The 21923-nt window shown below is 47.9% G+C and overlaps 1 protein-coding gene and 1 long non-coding RNA gene across 11 annotated transcripts in view; both read left to right on the top strand.

The window, feature by feature from the left end:
- Nucleotides 1–919: 919 nt before the first annotated feature.
- Nucleotides 920–11489, top strand: LOC106507930 (uncharacterized). Of its 5 annotated transcripts, XR_014819002.1 has the most exons (5): nt 1611–1812; nt 2034–2091; nt 2277–2451; nt 2804–3305; nt 11260–11489. It is a non-coding gene; the product is annotated as an uncharacterized LOC106507930 (long non-coding RNA). The 5 variants fall into 5 exon arrangements; XR_001304338.3 differs by lacking the exons at nt 1611–1812; nt 11260–11489 and adding an exon at nt 920–1039 and having other exon boundaries at nt 2031–2091; nt 2804–3336; XR_002336619.2 differs by lacking the exons at nt 1611–1812; nt 11260–11489 and adding an exon at nt 920–1039 and having other exon boundaries at nt 2804–3336.
- Nucleotides 11490–12722: 1233 nt separating this feature from the next.
- CDK8 (cyclin dependent kinase 8) overlaps nt 12723–21923 on the top strand; it is a 106626-nt gene continuing 97425 nt past the window's right edge. For 4 of the 6 annotated variants that reach the window (XM_021065497.2, XM_021065499.2, XM_021065501.2 and 1 more), the window contains exon 1: nt 13173–13368. In XM_021065497.2, coding sequence (XP_020921156.1) covers nt 13241–13368 — 128 coding nt within the window. In that variant the 5' untranslated portion in view covers nt 13173–13240. Of the gene's footprint in view, nt 13369–21923 lie in introns of all 6 variants that reach the window. The other 2 variants (XM_021065498.2, XM_021065500.2) reach the window with 1 other exon arrangement.

A 21923-nucleotide genomic window follows, 5' to 3' on the forward strand; every position in this document is an offset into this window, starting at 1 on the left:
TCAGTTTGGTATGTGAAGAGGGCTTCCCGGAGCCTAAAGGTGGTACCTGCCCAAGGAGAGAGAGGAAGGTGAAGCGACGCGGTCAGAGCAGAGCGCTGACGCGCCACCTGCTACGTCACCATCATCTCACCATCCCTCTCCCGTAAAACACAGCCTGTCCATTGGGCACAGCCAGTGAACTACCCTAGCTGTTCTGGTACAAGGGATCTGGGCTACAGCTGGGCACTGGGCGTTTTAACACTCCCCAACCTTGCAGGAGAGGCACTGGGTTAGGTTCTGGGGAGAAAAAGAGCTATAAGCCACGGGCCCTGTCCTTCCATGCCTTTGAATCCCATTGAAGAGACAGGATAAGCGCACAAAACGAAGCGTATGCTTAGTGTCTAATAAGTGTTGGTTTTTTGGTGTTTTTTTTTTTTTTTTTTTTTTTTTTTGTCTTTTCTAGGGCCGCTCCCGCGGCATATGGAGGTTCCCAGGCTAGGGGTCTAATCAGAGCTGTAGCCACAGCCCCACAGGATCTGAGCCAGATCTGTGACCCACACCACAGCTCACGGCAGCGCCAGATCCTTAACCCACTGAGCGAGGCCAGGGGTCGAACCCGCAACCTCATGGTTCCTAGTCGGATGCATTAACCACTGCGCCACGACGGGGACTCCAAGTGTTGGGTTTTTTTTAATGATTTTTATTTTTTCCATTAGAGTTGGTTTACAGTGTTCTGTCCATTTAAGTGTAAATGAGGTATAACTATGGGAGTGTTTGACCCTGGGGGATAAGGAGAGACCCCAGCAGCACCTGCGTCGGCTCTCCAAGAGGGGCAGGGTTTCAATTAGTAAAAGAGAGAAGGGGGGTGTGGCTGGGGAAGGAGTGGCATGTTGGCTGTTTTCGGGAGAGTCAATAAACTTGTCCTAACACAGCCGTTCTCAACCTTGACCGCTCATTAGGATCGCCAGGGAGCGAAAACTCCCAGTGCCCAGCTGCGGCCCAGATCAATGATATCAAGTGGGCTAGGGTAATTCACCAGATATTTCCAATGGACACCCAGGTGAGAACCCCAGTTTTACTGGGTGAGGGGGGAAGAAGTGAGGAGAAGCTGGTTGGAGCGTTACTAGGGATACTGGAGAGCTCAGATTGTAGGGAACTTAGCTTTGTGGAAACCGAGTTCTAACGTTTCTGTTGCCAGCTGCCTTAAAGTAGTCTCACAAGTCAGGCTAAAGTAAACACAGAGCTTGGACTTAGCTGAAGGAGTCTGAACTTCATGCTTGTAGGCAATGAAAGGTCACGTAGGGTCCTTGAAGATTTCTGAGCAGAGTAATGATGTAAATAAAACAGCATTTTAAAGTTTAAACAGGATGTAGGTTGCAGAGCCAGGAGGACAATATCTGATGGAAATTGACCTTGGCTGGTGGGGGGAAGGGCTACTAAGGGAGAAAAAACTTCCAAGGTTGTGGGCATGGAGTTGCATGGAAACGAATAGCCTCAGGTATCAAGTGTCAGGTGGTTGCAGAGGTGACCTGACCGTGTTTATGTTCCATGGAAAGAGAGCTCTGTGGCTCACAGGCGATCCATGGTAGAACAGGAAGCAGCCAGAAAAGACTCGGCTTTTCTGGTGACTCGGTCTTAATCACAAGGCCCAGCTTGCGGGAAGGTGAAACCTACTGGAATGAGAAGGCAGAGTTCAAAATTAAACCTTGGAAAACTGATCACGAAACCAAACTGGGCTCCTGTAGGTGACTTACTTGTTTGCTGTACTGCTGCTGTGTGGTCAAGTATATTTTGAACAGAAAATTAAAGTAATATGCTTCTTCGAGCAAAAAGGTAAGATTACAGAGGAAATCAGGACAAGATCATAGGACCGAATGTCATTTAAAGGGGTGAATTTTCTGTAACACTTGCAGAACATGGGAGCGGAATTCATCACCAACCAACGGGGGAGACTTTCAGCTGGGGCTCTTCTCATCGCTGTATCGGGAATCCATTAGCTGAGAAAAGGAGAAATGGTGTTGTCATATTAGCTTTTCCGCTGTTTCACTTAGCAGGTATTTGACGGACAGGTCTTGACCCCATACACAGATGTTAACGAAGCAAGGAACGAGGGTAGGTATTTATTTTTTAAGTTGTTTTGCGAAAAAGTTAAAAACTTCAACCTAGTATTTTAAGAGAGGAAATCCTGTCTTCATTTTCCTGCTTACCCAGCTTAAATGTCATGGTCTGTCACTGTAATTACCCTGCTGCCAACAAGCCTCACCTCCTGCCCCTCATCTTCTTTTGATCACACCCAGCGGGCAGGCCCTAACCCTGGATGACTCCAACATCTGTCTTTGGCTGGTCTCTGCCTGGGCTGCTGAGTGCTGGTGGTGAAAATCTCACGACAGGGCAGATGGATACTGATGGAACGCAGGCTGCACCTGCAAACGGGCCCTTGACATTGGCTAGCAGTCCTGCGATGACCCGCCAGTAGGTATCTCTCTGATTCTGCCCAAAGGTTGTTTTCTTTCTTTCTTTGTTCTTAGGGCCGCACCTGCAGCATATTGACATTCCCAGGCTAGGGGTTAAATCAGAGCTGCAGCGGCTGGTCTACGCCACAGCCAGATCTGAGCCACATCTTTGACCTACACCACAGATCATAGCAACATGAGATCCTTAACTCATTGAGTGAGGCCAAGGATTGAACCCGCATCCTCATGGATACTAGTCAGGTTCTTAACCTGCGGAGCCCCAACAGGAACGCCCAGGTTTTCAACCTGCAGTCTTTTGAGATATGAAGTCACGGTTTTCTCTTCTTCCACGCCTGTCTCCTCCTTCACAGCAGGTGAGCTTTTCGAGAGAAAACCAAAGCCATCTGAAAAGGAGCTGCTGCGACTTTGACCCAGTCTGCGGGTACACAGACATCCAGACCTGGATAGACCCCAGAGCATGGCCGTGATATTTTGCATTTCCCACCAGTGAGAGGCAGCGTTGACTTGCCGAGACTTCAAAGTTGGGCTCATCCTGAGTCTTGATTTCGCCAACAGAAGGTGCTGGGAGTGAGGCTGAGTCAGTTCCAGAGCCCGGGCCTCCAGAGAGCTCACATTTTTACCTTGGCCCTTTGAGAGCTCCCCCATGCGATGGGAGGAAGCGTAGGGTTGACTGCTGAGTGGAGAAGCCCATATGGAGAGGACTGTGAAGGGCCAGCACCAGGGCTCCAGACACGTAAATGAGGTCATTTTAAACTATCTGAGACCTTCCAGCCCCAGTCTAGCCTCTGCCTGCAGCCCAGATGAGACCAGCAGAAAGAACCAGCCAGCTGAGCCCACCCGGCGTAAAGAAGGGTGAGAAATAATAAATCGTTGTTTCACACCACCGAGTTTTGGGGTTGACTGTAGGACAGTCAGACCGGATTCTTGGCCTGTTTTCCTTCCCACCTGTTAACCACAGAGCGCAAGCCTCCTTCCTCTGCTCTGCTTCAGCCTCTCTTGCTAGTTTAGGGTAGAGAACTCTTCATTGTCCTCATATGTCCCTTGTAACTGCTTCCGTCAAATCAAGGAAATATCTCTGGTCTCTTCTAATAAGGCTTCATTCAGCCCCGTGTATTTCCAGGGAGAGCCCGGATGCTGTAAGGCCCTAGGTTTCATCTCCCCTTCACAGCTGACATCCTGAATGAGACTGGTAACAGCCAACAGCTACAGAAACTTCACCGTACGTTAGGCACAAATCTAAATACGTGTCTTGACGTATGTTATTAACCCCCTTAGCCATCACAACAAACGTATGAGGTAGTTGCTACCGTAATTCCAGTGTTACAGATGAGGAAACAGGCACAAGGAAGTAAAGCCAGGTGCCCGGTTGCAGGTGCAGGTACTTCTAGAAGCTGGACCACATGGCTGTGGGGTCAGTTCTCCCAACAGTTTTGCTATAAAATGTAGCTACACTCACTGTTCCAGTTCCTTAGTTGACATTTACACTTCAATTCAGTGCAGGCTGGTTTTGAGCCCCCACCTCACCACCAAAAGTACCATCAAAAATGACCTGTATGAGGATAGAGCATGCATTCTCAGTGAGCGCACCCGCCCACCCCAAGACTTTGGCTCTTAAGAGGCCTAAAAAATTCTTAGATATTACAATGTCTTGTGGCCTCCAAAGGGCCCTGGGGCACAGACAGATCGACTGTGCACCTGTGGTTATTAACACTTCATAGGGGTGGGAAATTAGGAAAAAAAAAAGAGTCTAGGAGTTCCCATCGGGGGCAGTGGTTAACGAATCCGACGAGGAACCACGAGGTTGCAGGTTCGACCCCTGGCCTCGATCAGTGGGTTCAGGATCCTGAGTTGCTGTGGCTGTGGCGTAGGCCGGTGGCTACAGCTCCAATTCGACCCCTAGCCTGGGAACCTCCTATGTCATGGGTGCGGCCCTAGAAAGGCAACAAAATTAAAAAAAAAAAGAAAAAGGAAAAAAGAGTCTAAGGATGTTCCTCGGGGGGCATGTTGGTTGTAACAGAGGTTGGGAAACACCGGGTACGTGAAACACAACCGGTCTTATCTTGCTCAACTTCTCGGGAGCATCCCACGCCATCGACCCTCCTTTCGCAAACCTATTATTCCCTTGGCTTTTGTGACGTCGCCGCCCAGGACTCCTCAGCCCACCCTGCTCTCCGCCTCCCTTTCTGGCTCCTCCCCTCCTCAGCCCTGGAATGCTGCTCGGTTCTCACTGTAACAAGGTGACTGCATGATCTCATCAGTCTGCGAGCTGAGGTGTCCACCTTTTATCTCCAGCCCTGAGCGCTCTCTCCAGCTTTAGATTCCCAGAGGCACTGGCCCAGGAGACTCGTTCACTTGGATTCCTGAGACATGTCCCGGGGCACGGGTCCAAAATGGAGCTCTTGCTCTTTCTCCGAAACTTGCTTCTTTGAAGGTCTTCCCCTCTCAGTAACGGGGAAGAAAGGAATTAAGGGAAAAAGGAAGGAATCAAGATGACAATCAGTCCTGACAGCCGCTCGGTGGCAATGTCTTTGCGAGTCAGCTTTTTTTTTTTTTTCCCCCTAGGGCCGCACCCACGGCATATGGAAGTTCCCAGGCTAGGGGTCGAATCAGAGCTGCAGCTGCCGGCCTACACCACAGCCACAGCAACGCCAGATCCTTAACCCTGAGTGAGGCCAGGGATCGAACCTGCAACCTCATGGTTCCTAGTTGGATTCGTTAACCACTGAGCCACGACGGGAACTCCTTTGGGAGTCATCTTGATTCCTTCCTTCCTTTTTTTTAAATGTAGATTTCTATGTTTTATTTTATTTTTTGGCTGCGCCCTCAGCACGTGGAAGTTCCCAGGTCACGAATTGAACCCAAGCGTCACAGCAGTGACAATGCCGAATCATTGCCTATAGGCCATCAGAGAATTCCTATTCTTTCCTTTTTAAAACTTTTTTTTTTTTTTTTTTTTTTTGGTCTTTTTGCCTTTTCTAGGGCCGCTCCCGTGGCATATGGAGGTTCCCAGGATAGGGGTCTAATCGGAGCTGCAGCCTATGCCACAGCCACAGCAACGTGGGATCCGAGCCACGTCGGCGACCTACACCACAGCTCATGGCAACGCCGGATCCTTAACCCACTGAGCAAGGCCAGGGACCGAACCCGCAACCTCAAGGTTCCTAGTCGGAGTCGTTAATCACTGCACCACGATGGGAACTCCTTTTTTTTTTTTTTTGTCTTTAGAACATTTTTAAAATTTATTTTTTATTTTTTACGGCTGCATTCACCTTGCATGGAAATTCCCAAGCCAGGTATTAATTCCAAGCTGGAGCTTCAGCAACGCCAGATCCTTTAACAGATTGCCCTGGGTGGGGGAATCAAACCTGCATCCCGGCAGTGACCTGAGCGGCTACAGTAGGATTCTTAACCCAGTGGAGCACAGCAGAAATGTCTCCTTCCTCTTTTTACTCTCAGTCCAACTGATCAGCAATTCCCCCCCCCCCCCCCGCCTCTCTCTCTATCCTATAATCCATTCATAACGTAGCAGCTAAGACGTTCTTTTCAAAAGGATATCTGGTCACTCCCCTCCTGACAACCTTCCAATCACCCCAAGACCCAAGCCTCTTCGTGGGCTAAAAGGCTCTGTATAAACGTGTCCCTGCCTACCTCTTTGTCCCTGGCTCACACAACCTCCCCTCACTCATGACTCTGCTATCACACAAGGCTTCTTTCTGCCCCTTGGCTCCCAGCTCAAGGCCTCTGCCCTTGCTGTCCCTCTGCTCCATCCACCTGGACCACTCTGCTGCATCATCGCTCAGGCAGCATCACTTCACACAGTCCTTGGCCATCCATCCCATTTTCTTTTTTTGATTGTTTTAGGGCTGCACCCTCTGCATATGGAGGTTCCCAGGCTCGGGGTCTAATCGGAGCTGTAGCCGCCGGCCTACGCCACAGCCACAGCAACGCGGGATCCGAGCCGCATCTGGGACCTACACCACAGCTCATGGTCCCACTGGATCCTTAACCCACTGAGCAAGGCCAGGGATTGGAGCTTCATCCTCATGGATGCTAGTCAGATTCATTAACTACTAAGCTACCACGGGACTCCCTATCCATCCAGTCCGGGTAATCTCCTCCCAGACCCACTTTTTTTTTTTTAATTAATTTATTTTATTTTTTGTCTTTTTGCCTTTTCTTGAGCCACTCCCACGGCATATGGAGGTTCCCAGGCTAGGGGTGGAATCAGAGCTGTAGCCGCTGGCCTACACCACAGCCACAGCAACGTGGGATCCGAGCCTTGTCTGCAACCTACACCACAGCTCACAGCAACGCCGGATCCTTAACCCACTGAGCAAGGCCAGGGATTGAACCCCCAACCTCATGGTTCCTAGTCGGATTCGTTAACCACTGCGCCACGACGGGAACTCCCCAGACCCACTTTCAATCACATTATCCTGACTCAGCTGGTCCAGAGCCCTTCTTAGGATTTTTAGAACTGGAATTGAGAAACCCAGTTAATCTTCTCTCATGCCGGGCATCTTAGATAAAATGCAGCAACTGTTCATGGTCATGTGTCCAGTTAGATGGAGGAAATGACTCTATAAGAACAAATGACACTTACATGATGAATGGGAGAAAGTTATTTTTGAAAGAGTTTTTCAGTTCTGGATGTTTCTAGGGTCTTAATTAGCTTCTGGGGAGTCCCCAACATGGCACAATAGTTTAAGAATCTGGCATAGGTTACAGCTGCAGCTTGGATCTGATTCCTGGCCTGGGAACTTCCATATGCCTCAGGTGTGGCCAAAAAAGAAAAATAAATTAATAAATTAATTAAACTTTGGATGCTTATACAGTTAAGAAAATTTTGCATCACTATTTTCTTTGAAAAATTGTAAAAGACTAGAGAACTTGTTGATCTAACTTGCTACTTCTTTTTCTTTTTTTGCCTTTTCTAGGGCTGCTCCTGTGGCATATGGAGGTTCCCAGGCTAGGGGTCTAGTTGGAGCTGTAGCCGCCAGCCTACGCCAGAGCCACAGCAACACGGGATCCGAGCCGCGTCTGTGACCTACACCACAGCTCATGGCAACGCCGGGTCCTTAACCCACTGAGCAAGGCCAGGGATCGAACCCGCAACCTCATGGTTCCTAGTTGGATTGTTAACCACTGCGCCACAGAGGGAACTCCCTAGCTTGCTACTTCTTGTGTCTCACACTATATTCAAATGTAGATGCTTTTTTCTTTTTAGGGCCACACCTGTGACATATAGAAGTTCCTTGGGCTGGGGATTGAATCAGAGTCGCAGTTGCCAGCCTACTCCACAGCCACAGCAACACCAGATCCAAGCCGAATCTGTGACCTATGTCACAGCTTGTGGCAACGCGCTGCATCCTTAACCCATTGAGTGAGGCCAGGGATGGAACCCGTATCCTCATGGATCCTAGTTGGGTTCTTAACCTGCTGAGCCACAGTGGGAACTCTGGCAGATGCTTCACATGTGCTCAATGCTTATGTGATGAAGGCAATGGATATTCCATCTGCAGAATGGGAAGACTGCGACTTTCCCTTCAAAGCACACTTTCAATTTGAATGAGAAACTGAATTAAAAGTTGTAGAGACAGCAAGTGATCAACTCTGATAAGACCCAGTAGGAGTTCCCTGGTGGCTCAGTAGGTTAAGGATCCAGCATTGCCACTGCTGTGGTGTGGACTTTTATGCTATATATCACAAAGCACTAAATCCTTTTGCACACTGCAAAAAATATAGGTTCAGAGGCTGGACTGAGGCAAAAATGCCAAATGTTACAAAAGGACCGCCCCTCTTTTATTAATATCAAGGTCATTTCAATCTTTATAGAAATTATTCCAGTGAAACACATGCTAGGAGTTCCCGTTGTAGAGCAGTGGAAACAAATCCAACTGGGAACCATGAGGTTGCAGGATCAAACCCTGGTCTTGCTCAGTGGGTTAAGGATCCAGCTTTGCTGTGAGCTGTGGTGCAGGCCGGCAGCTACAGCTCGGATGAGACCCCTAGCCTGGGAACCTCCATATGCTGTGGGTGCGGCCCTAAAAAACAAAAAAAAACAAAAAAAAAAAGAAAAGAAAAGAAAGAAAGGAAGGAAGGAACATTTTAATTGTACATAATTGTGCAAACTATGTCCTGGGCGCTGTAGGGAGGGAGACACAGAGATAAGTCAGAGACTTATTAAGGTGTTTATTAGCAAAGAAAAGATTTTTTTCAAGTGTATAAAGTAAATGACTAGAAAACAATGTAGCTGTGATATTTCTACCTTGAGTTACAAATAAAGCGCTATGGTTCCAGGGAGGGGGTTGGAGTTCATGGTAGAGAAAGGTCATATTCAGTTGCAAGAAGCAGGAGAAGCTGCGTGATTAAGTCAGGCATTTGAACTGTACCTTGAAGCATGGGTAGGACCGCAAAGGTCAGTGATGGTATGAGGAAGCTTCCAGCCTTTGAGAATGGGACAGACAAAGGCATATTTGCATGAGGATGGACGACAATGGGCAGCTAATGAAGGCCTGAACGCCTAGGGCTGGCAGGAAAACAAGAGCACGTCTGTCTACTGGCAGCGTTCTTTGCAGGAATTGGGAGGTTCAGGCCACAGCATGGTATGTTTGGTTTCAGAAATTCTGTTTGAGATGACAGCACAGTATCCCCTTAGGCTGCACAGGAGGCAGCTGAAATGTGGGGCTGGGGTTTGCGAGGCATGTTTAGACTGGAGATGGTAAATTTAGAAGGTACAGAGCCACACTTTAAGAAAAGAAGCATGAGCGTCCTTTGCTCATTGTTTGGAATGTGTCAGTGGAACAAAGTCATTGTGGAGCAAAGGGACCTGCGACATCGGGATGAGCGGGGTTGAAAATCAAACGGAAACGGCAGCTCTTACGTCCCTGATACGTTCAGTTCATGCAAATAACAGCTGAGTCTGAACCTGATGCTTTGATCTAGAGGAAACCCTTTCTAAAACCAGGTCCCCTTCCTTAAGTTTTTGGAATCAAGCATGCACCACAGGGGCTTCCCAGCTCACTGCTTTGGCTCCGCAGGCTACTTCTTATTTTCCACAGTTGAGTGTCTGGCTGCTGCCCTTTTCTCTCCTCCAAGCCTGGACCGAAGCTCCACAGGTAAGACCCAGCTGAATTCCTGGGGCTAACAGAGGGGAATAAACACACCTTAAAGAAAAACCTAAAGCTGGATATTAGATATTAGCACTCCTGACACATTAGCGAAGCTCCCTCTAAGGGTCCCCGCTGGCTCTCTCTTCCTTCGCTCCCCTTCCTGATGTTTCTTTAAGGGGCCAGCCTACCTCACACCACCAGAGGTCCCCAACCTGGAGTCCAGATCCCTAACTCACACCATAGCTTCAGAGAGATAAGCAAGTCCTTCTCTTCCCCAGTCCGAGGCTGGCTTCCTTTCCTGCTCCAGCATTACAGTAAGAACACTTAGTTAGCAGGACTATAGAAATCCCTTCACTAGGTATATCAAAACATTATGTTGTGTTTCTTAAAACTATACAATGTTTATTTTAAAAAAAACTTTTTTTTTTTTTTTTTTTTTTTAAATGGGAAGTCTTACCTTCATCCACAGGGTGGATGGAGTCAAAGCAGTAGTCAAAAGTACATTTGAAGTCTGGGACCGTCAAGGTTGAGGAATATCCTACGCAGGGGGTGGGGGTAGGGGGGGGTAGGCTCAGTCCCAGGCTTCTTGGCTTCTTTACAACCTTTCCTCTAGGGGCGGTGGTTTGGTTTTCCAAGATCTATGAGTAAATACTTGGACGAAAGGACACATGCCTCAACAAATACAAAATATGGAGTTTCTAGAGTTCCTGTTGAAGCTCAGTGGGTTAAGAACCCGACTAGTATCCCTGAGGAGGCAGGTTCCATCCCTCGCTCAGCGGGTTAAAGGATCCAGTGTTGCTACGGCTTGGGGTGCAGCTGTGGCTGGGATTCAATCCTGTGGCCCAGGAACTTCCATACACCATGAATTCGGCCATAAAATTTGACAAACAGGAGTTCCTGTCGTAGCGCAGTGTTTAATGAATCCGACTAGGAACCATGAGGTTGTGGGTTCGGTCCCTGCCCTTGCTCAGTGGGTTAACGATCCGGCGTTGCCGTGAGCTGTGGTGTAGGTTGCAGACAAGGCTCGGATCCCACGTTGCTGTGGCTCTGGCGTAGGCCGGTGGCTACAGCTCCGATTTGATCCCTATCCTGGGAACCTCCATATGCCGCGGGAGCGGCCCAAGAAATAGCAAAAAGACAAAAAAAAAAAAAAAAAAATTGGCAAACAATCAAATAACAAGCAGGAGCTCCTGTTGTGGCTCAGGAGATTATGAACCTGACTAGTAGCCATGGGGATGTGGGTTCAATCCCTGGCTTCCCTCAGTGGGTTAAGGATCTAGTGTTGCCATAAGTTGTGGTGTAGGTGGCAAATGTGGCTCAGATCCCAAGTTGGCTGTGGTGTAGGCTGGCAACTGCAGCTCTGATTTGACCCCTAGCCTGGGAACCTCCGTATGCTGGGGGTATGGCTCTAAGAAGACAAAAAAAAAAAAAAAAAAAAAAAAAGATTCAATCCTAGGCCCACCTAATCAGTCAGTGTACTCAAACACTAAATAATGATATACTAGGTAAAAACAATTTCATTAACATTAAGTAATGTTCGATACTTAAGTTTGTTTAAACCAGTGGTGAAGTCACCATTTTCTCCAAGTAAATCTGTATAAAAGAGGAGTCCTTCTGAGGATTTTCATAACATTGTATCATGGTCAACATTTGTACATAGATTTTTTTTGTGTGTGTCTTTTTGCCTTTTCCAGGGCCGCTCCCGAAGCATATGCAGCCTCCCAGGCTAGGCGTCCAATCGGAGCTGTAGCCACCGGCCTCCACTATAGCCACAGCAACTCGGACCCGAGCAGAGTCTGCGACCTACACCGCAACTCACGGCAACTTTGGATCCTTAACCCACTAAGCAAGGGCAGGGATCGAACCTGCAACCTCATGGTTCCTGGTCAGATTCGTTAACCAAAGCGCCACGTCGGGAACTCCTGTACGTAGAGATTTTTAATGTCAACATTCCTACCCATTAATTCAACAAATGTTTGCTATGAACCACAATCAAGGCATGATACCAAGTGTTATGGAAGACACAAATATGACTTCCTATAGGAGTTTATACTCTAGCAAGAGAGAGGAAATAGAAGGCAAAAGAGAATTTGATGACCACCGTGGGAAAGGCATAAAAATGTGTTATGGGGGTTAAAAGCGGGAGAGATGATATGTCCTTTGGGGGGTGGAGAGCTCTGGTGGAAACCGTAGCAACTGGGAACAGTAAAATGGATAAAAATATAAAACGAAAAAACAGACGTCTAAATCAGAGAGAGAAAATGAGAGATGATTATCAAGCCTTCAGGACTCCTTCAGCCACAACTTTCCTACCTTAAACTTATTGACAAACGGTTTCCATGGATTTAGACCCACTGCTGTAATCTGGCTAAAAACCGCTGTTCTTGTAGGCAGTGGTGCAGAAGGCTGTCCTCAAAATAATGTCACCTCTGAAAGGATGGGACGCATTTGGACGGTCATCTGTCACCAGAGCGACACTCTTTGGGAGCGGCGTGGCCACTCCTTCTTGACTCACTTTTACTGCTGTCTGCAATGTGTGTCAGCACGTCGCTCATTGTGCAGCCCGTAGGAGACTGGGAACGACGAGCACACATTTAAGTGACAGCCGGTGAGCTGTGGACCAATACCCAAGAGTTTTTTCGATAATGATCATGCCCTTTAAACTCTAGAGTTCGGAAGTGGGATACAGCGTGATTCTAATACAGACTAGCCTTCCTCACACTGGAATTTCCTTGGTTAATTCCCCACCCCCCAAATCAGACTCTGGCTCAGAGTCTGATTTTTCCGTCGCTGTAAAAAAATTTTTTTCTCCCCAAGTGGCTGCAACGACTCCCCTCCCTTGGACTACTAATCCCATCATGCAACGCTCCGACATCGCCACTGTGGGGGGGGGGGGGGTGGAGCCGCAGGAGCGGCGGCCACGGCGGCGGCCGGTGCATTCTGGGCCCTGTAGTCTGGCGCTCCGGCCACCGCCGGGACGGCCCACGTTGTGCGTGGGGCAGCAGCTCCGGGCAGCGGTTACCGCGCCTGGGCCGCGCGGCCCCCGGGGAGCGGTCTCCGGCTGGGGCTGCGGGCCGGCCGGCGCGGGGCGCGCTGCGCGGGGCGCCGAGCCGCCCGAGGCTTCGCGACGTTTTGCGACAGCGCGGCCGTGTTCCGCGAGTCCCCTCCCTCCGCTCGCTGAGGAGGTACCGGCTGTTGTGCGGCGCTGCCTTTCTGTTTGAGTGTATGGGAGAGCGAGCGGGCTAGTGAGTGAGTGCGAGCGTGTGTGAGCGCGGCGAGGCGCGAGCGCAAGCGCCAGAGGGGAGCCCGCCGCGCCGCCCCGCCGCTCCCCGCCGCGGGGGCAGAGCGCGCGGCCGGAGCCAGGGGCCGGCGCCCCGGGAGCCCGCGGGGACAAGGGCAGCGACAGCGCTCCCCACCCCCAGCCTCGTCGCTCGCTCTCTGCGCCGGGGACCTCGCCGTCCCCCCCCGGCCGGCCCCTGCCCGCCGCCCCCCTGGATGTCCCCGGCGCCCTCGCGGGGCCGCCTCCTGCTCCTGCCGCCGCGGTCGGGCCGGCGCTGCGGCCGCCGGGCGTAGCGCGGGCGGGTTCCCGGGGGCCGCGGCTGCCGGAGCTTCGCCGGTCCCCACCCCTGCCCCCCGGCGCCCCGGCCCCGCTCCCCGGCCTCGCAGGCTGTGACAATGGACTATGACTTTAAAGTGAAGCTGAGCAGCGAGCGGGAGCGGGTCGAGGACCTGTTTGAATACGAGGGCTGCAAAGTTGGCCGAGGCACTTACGGGCACGTCTACAAAGCCAAGAGGAAGGATGGGTGAGTGTCCGCGTCGCGCCGGCGGCGGCGCCGGGGCAGGTGGTCAGCCTCCTGCCGGCCGGGCTCGGGAGGAAGTGGACCGCGGGGGACCCTGCGCGCTGCTGCCCTGGGCTCTCCTGGCGCGGCTGCTCGGGAAGAGCAGCGTCTACTCCCCGGGCCGTGTACTTTGCAGGGCTTTCGGCCCGGGGTTTCCTTACATTTTCCTCGGATGTGTCAGTTTAAGTGATCTTTAGGGGGCTCGGTCTATCATGGTAACCTTCCGGGGCTTTGCTCATCCGCCTCTGGAGTGACATCCAGCCGTCTGGATGGGAAGCTGGGATCCTCTCCCCCACCAGCTTGTGACTGATTTACGATCTCATTTGGATTTTATTGGGGTGGGGGAAGAGAAGGCAAAGCAGCAAGTCGGTGTGGTTCTCCAGAGTTCCTTCTCCTGATCACCTGCCCCAGAAATGTGGCAGTTGCGATTTAGATACCGTGAGCTGAGAGTTTTACGTAGAACAATGGGGGTTTGGTACCGGGTGGGTGGTGGGGAAAAAGGCGAGTGATGAGGGGTATCTCGTTCAGGCCGTACCCCCCCCTCCCAATTGAGCAGTTGGCAGTGAACTTTCTCTTTGCTTTAAATATTCTTCCCTAGAAATAACTTAAGTCTATGACTGGTAATGCTCCCAATTTAGTTTCCTAAACAGGCAAGTGAAATGTTCATTTTTCCTTTGTCAGTCGATGGATGTCTTGTAATATTGACAAAAGAGAAGGCATTTCTTAGTTGAGAAAATATATTTTTTAAACTCCTTGTTTTCCTCTTGTAAAAACGGATGTTGTCTTTATTGCCTTGGACATTATAGAAAATTGCTGGAAAGATAATGTCCAAGCTTATTACATGATCTTTAGATTTTATTATAAACAAAGTGAGTTTATTTGCGCTTCACTGGTGTTTTGATTAGCTGCTGTTCAACGTTTAAAATAATTGCTTTCCCCCCAAATTAGATAGGAAGGTATGTTCAGAACTACATTAGCGCTAAAAAAATGACACCATTCCTAAAGCTGAAGTTACCTGAGATGAGAGGGAGGCCATATTTATAAATACTTGGTATCCTGAATATGGGAAAAGGAAGTATATATTTATTCAACTTTTTTCTTAGATTTCCTGAGATATCTTTCTAAAATAACTTAGAATGGACTCTAACAGGAAGAAGACAGTAGTTCTCATTTATTTGGATTGTGCAGGTCAGGGCTTCAGTGCAGCAGGAAAGCAGTACCGGTATCTGCCAAAGGTAGGGATTGGAAAACTTGATACTTGGGGTGCCTGGTGTATTTAAAAGTACTTTTTAGCAGAAGGATAGTCTGGTGACATTTGAGAAATCAGTGTCTGGAGATAGTGTTGACTGTGTAGTTTAATTATATTTCTCATTGAAATATTACTCTCTAGTAGCATACCTGTTTTAAAAATTATCCTTATTAACTTCTCATATAAGATTTTTCAGAAGTCTTAAGGCATCTCCCTGTCCCCCCCAATATTATGTAATTTGGGACGTATAAAATCCGTGATCCCGTGAGCTTAGACATTGTAGTATATTTGACCCATCTGTCATCTGTATTATGAAATTCTGGTGACTTTAAATTTTTTTGATCTGAGAAAAGCTAGTTCTGTTTTCATAAATGACCAGTTTAAGCTAATAAGACATGTAAATTATATTGACTTTGATTTTATATTAAAAAACTATAATACTGTTTACTGGCAAGAGGTACTTTTGACCACATTTTATATCTCATGGTCAAGTTTTAATGTAGGCCGAGAATAATTTTAGAATTATACAATTTTAAAACAGCTGGATGTATAGTATATGAACATTTCTTAGTCATTCATGATAGGCAAAAAATAGCATTGCATTTTGGAAAAATTAACTTTTTGTTTATAATTCTTTGGGCTTGTTTTCCAGCAGCCTTTAATGATTTTGTTTATAGGAAGAACTTCTTTTTTTTTTTAATGGATCAAATGTCAAGAGAGTTTTAAAATTACTTAAAATGGTGTTTGTGTTCCAGAGGGAATATTTTTTGGTTTGGCTTCTTATAACCTCACTCTGGTAAAACGCAGCATTGTATTTATGAGGTTCTTTTGATCTTATGTCAGTGAAATGTAATTTAATGCATTTTAGTCCTGGTAAAATAAAATTTGTGGCTGTTTAATCTTTTATAAAAAGATGATGATTAAATAATTTGTATTAAGTATTGATTTACTTTCAAATGAAATCATATGTTCTGCAACTGAAATTTCAGAGAGCTCTAGGAACCCAGACAGTAACACCTTCAAAGAGACTGAGATTTACAGTAAAATGAAGTAAATTTTGTTTAGAGGTGTTTGGCTGTTAAAATGAATGTATGTAAACGTATTCCTTCACTTGTCCAGCGAGCATCACAGGCATGAGTAATTAGTAAAGGAATTTAGACCAGAGCAGTTGGCTTCTTAAACTGCGGTTTTAGGAAGAAATAAAACAGCTCGAAAGGTCATTCCTTTGATATTAAGAATTCGAAATACCCTACTGCTGTCCTCTGCTTTTGATAAACCTGGCGTTTTAAGGAATGTGGGGAGGGACATTATTTGAGGCATAGTTCTGTACGTGGAAGAGGGGCCTTTTATGGCTGTGTTCATTTCAGATTGTAATAGAGTTAAAACAGAAATGCACAATAAATCTTGGGAATAATTTGCTCTCCCTGTCGCCAACAGTGAGGTAGAGAGTGTCCTTTGTGTCTGAACAGTGAAAGGTACTGAGTGGTCAGCAAGGGGACTTGTTTTCCTTCTGAGCCAGTTGCACTTCTTCTTTGCTGAATTTGGGCAACCAAACTCATCCTGGTTGAAGGCGTGAAAACGTGTGAGAAAAAGAAAATGAGTTGTGTCTGTAAATTCCGAATTCTTCTTATCGGCACTGTGCGTTGTAGAATTTAAAAATTAATTTGGGGTAAGAATGTGATCTCTGCAAAAGAAAAGCAGAAAGTTTTCTTGATGAGGGTTCTTCGTCTGCTGTACTCTCTGTTCCAAAGAGCAGATGCTGAGTAATCAGGATTATGTGTGTGTGAGAAAGAAAGAGGGAGAAATATCCAGAAAACTTCTCTTGGGGCACTTTTGTAGACAGCCCCGAGGTGAGTAGGCAGCGGTAATGGTAATAACAGCTCGGACACTGAGTGAGGATTGGGTCCCGGGCAGAGCCCCTTCCAGTCGTCTCTGGGATCCTCACGTGTACCTACCAGTCAGTTGTGTTTTTCCAGTTTTCCAGTTGAGGAAACCGAGGTTTAAAAAGCTTAAGCAGATGTGTCCAAGGTTACGTGACTCATTAAATGTCAGAGCTGGAATCGGGGGATTACAAGCAGGTCGTCCATTGCCCTATCACCCTCACGCTTCATATTAAAATAAATATAAATGTCGACACAGGGATTTGGTGTTTTAGTGGGGCACGCAGACAACACGAGTGCCTCATCACAGGGCCAGCCTTTTCGGTTAACAGATACCTTTTTAGTATGTTTCTGAACAGCCCTCGCTTTTCCTAGAGCTGTAAAAGTATGTAAACATGTGGGTGTGTCTGTATACATAACGTGTGTGTGTGTGTGTGGGACCAGACTCTAACAAGACGTGTTACCAGAGGAGAACGCTTCATGTTGTGGCAGGAGCTCTAAGCCGGGCAGGCTAGAGGCCCGACTGAGTTCAGACTCTGCCTCTGATCATCAGTATGCCCTTGGACAAGTCCTGGCCCTTGTAGACCTTGGTGTCTTTATTTCTGAGATTGTGGGTTGGAGTTGATAAATTTTAGGGCCTCTCCTAGTATTATAATTTGAGGAAGTAAAAATTAGGAATATAAAATGTAAGATTTGCAAGATGAGGCAAACAACCACTAAAACAAAGACTTGCTCCCGCCTTCCTTAGGTGGGTTCCAATCACTGCCAGAAACACTCAGGCAACTTCCAGAGGCTTGGCAGCACCCTTGCCCACCCTGTCTTAGACGCTGTAGCATTCCCTCCTATTTATTCTCAAAGCGTGCGGTCGGTGTGGCTGCTAGCACAGGGGACTCCTGTGATTCAGTGTGCTTTGGGCTTTCATTCCTTAGCTGTGGTCAGAACTTGGTTGGAACCCTTTATTTCCCTGAAGGGTTCTCGTAGTTTTCCTTCTAAATATTGCGGAACCCTGTGTCTAGATTCAGTTGGAGGTGAACACTTCTTCAGATGTCAGAAATGCCAAATAGAAAATGTAATAATCCCCATCACTGGGGATTTTGTGTGCCCAGTCAGGGGCGCCTTCTAACATTAAAAAAAAAAAAAATGTGATGCAGAGGGGCAGGCAGAATATTTACTGTGCATGTGAATTCATCTGCCTTGGCTGTTCAGTGTATTCAGAGTCACTGGTTCGATGACTTTGAGGTTTCCTGCTTAGGCCCCATTTTCTAAGGAGCAAGACTGGCAGATGACTTCATTTTGGGTTTGTGCATTTGCTTATTTTTCTGTTCCCTCATTCGGATGTTCCCTGGCCCCTTCTCTCTGCCAAGCACTGTCCAAGGTATTGAGAATGCAGAGATGAGTCAGGTGCTCCGTTGTTGGAGAAGATACCGACTGGGGAGCAGTCGTGCCAATAACTCTTACCAGTCTCTTAGGCACCGCGACAGTTAACACCCAGTGCCTTTGGGACACAGGCTGGAAGCGCCCAGTTGCTTCGGGTTCTCAGGAAAGGCCTCTCATAGATGGCAGCACTTCTTTGACTCTTGGAGGACAGGGAAGACCTCATCCGAAAGCGAGTTTCAAGAGGAATAGGACAGAGGGGTGCTTCTTATTTGTGCTCTTCCAGACCCCAGCATGTTTGGCGTGTTGAATTATTTCCTCCCATACACCCACTGGCTGTGGTGGGGTCTCTGCTCTTCAGCAGTGAGGACAGGTTTAGCAGAGACCCTAAATGCCTCTGTGGCAGTTTCCTGTCGTAAGAACATTGGTGGGAGTTCCCTGGCGGCCTAGTGGTTAAAGGATTCGGCCTTGTCATTGCTCTTGCTTGGGTGTGGTCCCGGACCTGGGAGCTTCCGTGGGCTGGGGGTGTGGCCAACAACAAACAAAACAAAAGCCTTGGAGAAGGAGGCTGCCGGCAGCCTCTGCTTTAGGCACAGCTCTGGTGTGCACCTGCCACGGCAGCGCTGCACTTTGATTATGGCTCTGGAGAGCAGATGCTTCTCCATTGGCCTCACCTCCTTGAGGAGCAGGGAGCCAGAATTTTCAGAGCTGCTGAGATGCATGGTGGCAGCAGATCGGAGCGGGAATTCCTCCTGTTGGGACGCTCTGATGTGTGAAGAGATGGGAGGGAGGTGGCTGCCAGCGTTCGAGATTTCAGCTGGGAAAGTACAAGTAGTGAGTGATTAGAAATTATGATAGGTCATTTGCAATCTTACCTGCTTTTTCAAAAATTATTTCTCTTGGCAGTTGCGTTCAGTGTTATGATTTACAAACATTTGAAATGTGTTCCATATATAAGTTGGGATATATATGCCAAATCACTGTTGATAAATATATTTTCTTTCCTGTGGCTGGTCTTTCTTCTAGTGCCTTATACTGTTGCATTGAATCCTTGTCGTCTCTCTCTTCTTTTTTAAAAAACTTTTGTTGAAGTATAGTTGATTTACAGCGTTGCCTTCGTCTCTGCTGTCGAGCACAGTGACGTAGTGATGTATCTACTTCATGTTCTTTTCCGTTGGGGCTTATCAGTGGGTATTGAATATAGGTCCCTGTGCTGCACGGTAGGACCTTCTTGTTTATCCTCTTTTTACTCTTTTTCTGTCCCAGCTGCTGTGGGAGAATGAAAACCCTACTGTCCGTCCTTTCTTCCTTCGGAACAGCTTATAAATCCTTTCCCTCCTAGTGGCTTCAGGAGGCCTTAGCTGTCTCTTTGTTACTTAGAAACTACGGTGATTGTTTTTTTTTTTTTGTCTTTGGGTATGTCTTGTCACCTCAAGGTAGTTTTTGAAGTTGTCACTAAAAACTCACTTTCACCTGTTCTTTTGACCTTAATACGCAAAGGCATGTTACTATGGTTTTTCCTGGGATTCTTCACTTGATCTTAGCCAAAAGGCCGAGAAGCGATTTTTCCTGGGATTCTTTAGTACGGTGATTGTCAGAGTCTCAAAACCAGTCCCTGGCGTCGTAGTAAGCTGCTTTTACTGATGGAGTTATGCCGTGTCCTTCAGATGTATTGTCACCAAAACCCACCGAGAACCCCCCTTTTTAAGATGGAGAGATATCCCATACCATAAAAGTCACCCTCCAAGGAGTTCCTGCTGGGATGGAACGCGACCAGTGGCATCTCTGCAGCGCTGGCTCGGCACGGGGGTAAAGCCCTGGTGTTTCCCCAGCTGTGGCGTGGGTCACGCCTGCAGCTCAGATCTGATGCCTGGCCCAGGAGCTCCATGTGCTGTGGGGTGGCCAAGAAAGAGAAAGAAAAGTCCACCCTTTTCAAATGTGTCGTCTCCCGGTATTAGTATATTCAGAGCACTCTGCAACCGTCACCACAGTCTAATTCCAGAAGATTTTTGTCACACCAGGAGAAACCACCTCAGTGAGCAGTCATTCTGAAGTGCTCTTCCCACCTCCGGGCAGCCACCAATGTCCTTTCTCTGCGGATTTGCCTCTTCTGGACGTTTCGTGTCAGTGGACTGAGCCAGTACGTGGCCTTTTGTGTCTTCTACTTAACTAGCCTGATGCTTTCAGGGTGGGTGTTGAGCATGTGCCAGTATTTCATAGCCTCCGAAGGTGGAAGAGTCCCCTGTTATCAGTTGGTGGACGTCTGGGTTGCTTGCGCTCTGGGGGCTGTCGGGAGGGACCGCTGTGAACCCGGGACTTGCTGTGCGGATGTGTGTGTGTTCTCCGTCTCTCGGGCACACACCCGCTCCTGTGGTAACGCTGTGTTTAGCTTTGAGCAACTGCCAGCCTGTTTCAGAGCAGCCGAGAATCACTGTGGAGTGGCTTCGCCTTGACCTTGGTTTAGAACCAAGCTTTGCCTTTGTCCCCAAGACCAGGACCCTCTGTTACCTACCACCCACCTCATCCCAGGACAGCGTCCGCACGCTGGTCTCACGGGATCCTGAAACCCAGAAGAACACCCGTCCCCCGTGCAGTCGACCACCGTCCCGACCGTGCTCTCGGGGCGTGTGCTGGAACGTGTGTTCCCAGCTGGAATCAGGTCTAGCATGTAGCTTGAGAAGTGCTGGCTGCTGGGCCCCAGTGTGCAGCTCCAGCATTTTTCTCTTCACTCATCACCCCGCAGAACGTAGTTCTTCATAGATGTATTATGTAACCACCGTGCGCGCTGTATGTGGGGTTCGTGTTTACAGGTCCTCTGGGGCTCTCCGGTGAGAGTTGATGGGTTAGACGCAACAGAGTTCCTCGGGGGCGGGGATCGTGTGCCCTCGCTTCCTGGCGCATAGCCAGATGTTGTCGGGTATCTCATGTTTTTTTGTTTTCGGTGTACCTAAAATTCATATTTGAAAGTTCTTCCTTTTAAGCTTGCTAAACTTGAAAACTCGAGCAAGTTACAAAAAAATAGAAAAGCAGCGCCTCGCAAACATACCTAGAGAAGCACTGTTTCATGGGCTGGCTAATTGGATACCAAGAACAGAATTGAACAAAACCAGAAGCCAAAGGCAGACGCAAGGCTCAGGTATTTAAAATATTGAGCCACGGCAAAGAATAAGGTATTTTCTAAAGTGTGTCTTATAAATGAATCTGTTTAAATGTGGATCAGACCTGTATTTTAAACTTAAGGAAGATATAGTCTCTGAACCAGAGTTGGCATTTAATTTTGTTTAAACTGTGGTTGCTTCATATTTGACGCTTGCTTTTGTTATGTGAATAAAAAAATATTTAGGTTAATGACTCAGGGTAACTCAGTTACTTATCTCTCTAGACAAGCTCTTTCAAATCTCTAACTTCAGGAGTTCCTGTCATGGCGCAGTGGTTGATGATTCCGACTAGGAACCATGAAGTTGTGGGTTCGATCCTTGGCCTCGCTCAGTGGGTTAAGGATCTGGCGTTGCCATGAGCTGTGGTGTGGGTTGCAGACGTGGCTCGGATCCCGCGTGGCTGTGGCTCTGGTGTAGGCCAGTGGCTACATCTCCGATTCGACCCCTGGCCTGGGAACCTGCATATGCTGCGGGAGCAGCCCAAGAAAAGGAAAAAGACCAAAAAATAAAATAAAATCTCTAACTTCATTACCACCTGTGAATTCTAACATCGTCATCTTAAGGAGAAGAATTCTTCCTATCATGATGTCAGGTCGGCTGTAGGTGTCTGTACCCCTGAATCTCATAGGTGGTCTAGAGAACTAAGGGATTTAAAAAACCCCCAAACTCGTCGGACAGTGGTATTACGGTTTGTATGAAACAAGTCATATTTGGGGAAAAAGAGGAGGAAGATATTGAAAAATTAATTCTATGAGGCTTCTCTTTTTAAGGAAAGGCAATAAATCCTGTGAAAACCTAAGCTCGTGTGGAATAGATAAATTTGTTAGGAGGTTTTTCACTTTATGAAAGAAGCCCCTT

Source organism: Sus scrofa, chromosome 11, assembly GCF_054392235.1.
Source record: "Sus scrofa isolate SSC_HxYL_T2T_F1_AM1 chromosome 11, Sscrofa_HxYL_maternal_Yorkshire_Landrace_v2.0, whole genome shotgun sequence".
In the NCBI taxonomy this organism is placed as follows: Eukaryota; Metazoa; Chordata; class Mammalia; order Artiodactyla; family Suidae; genus Sus; species Sus scrofa.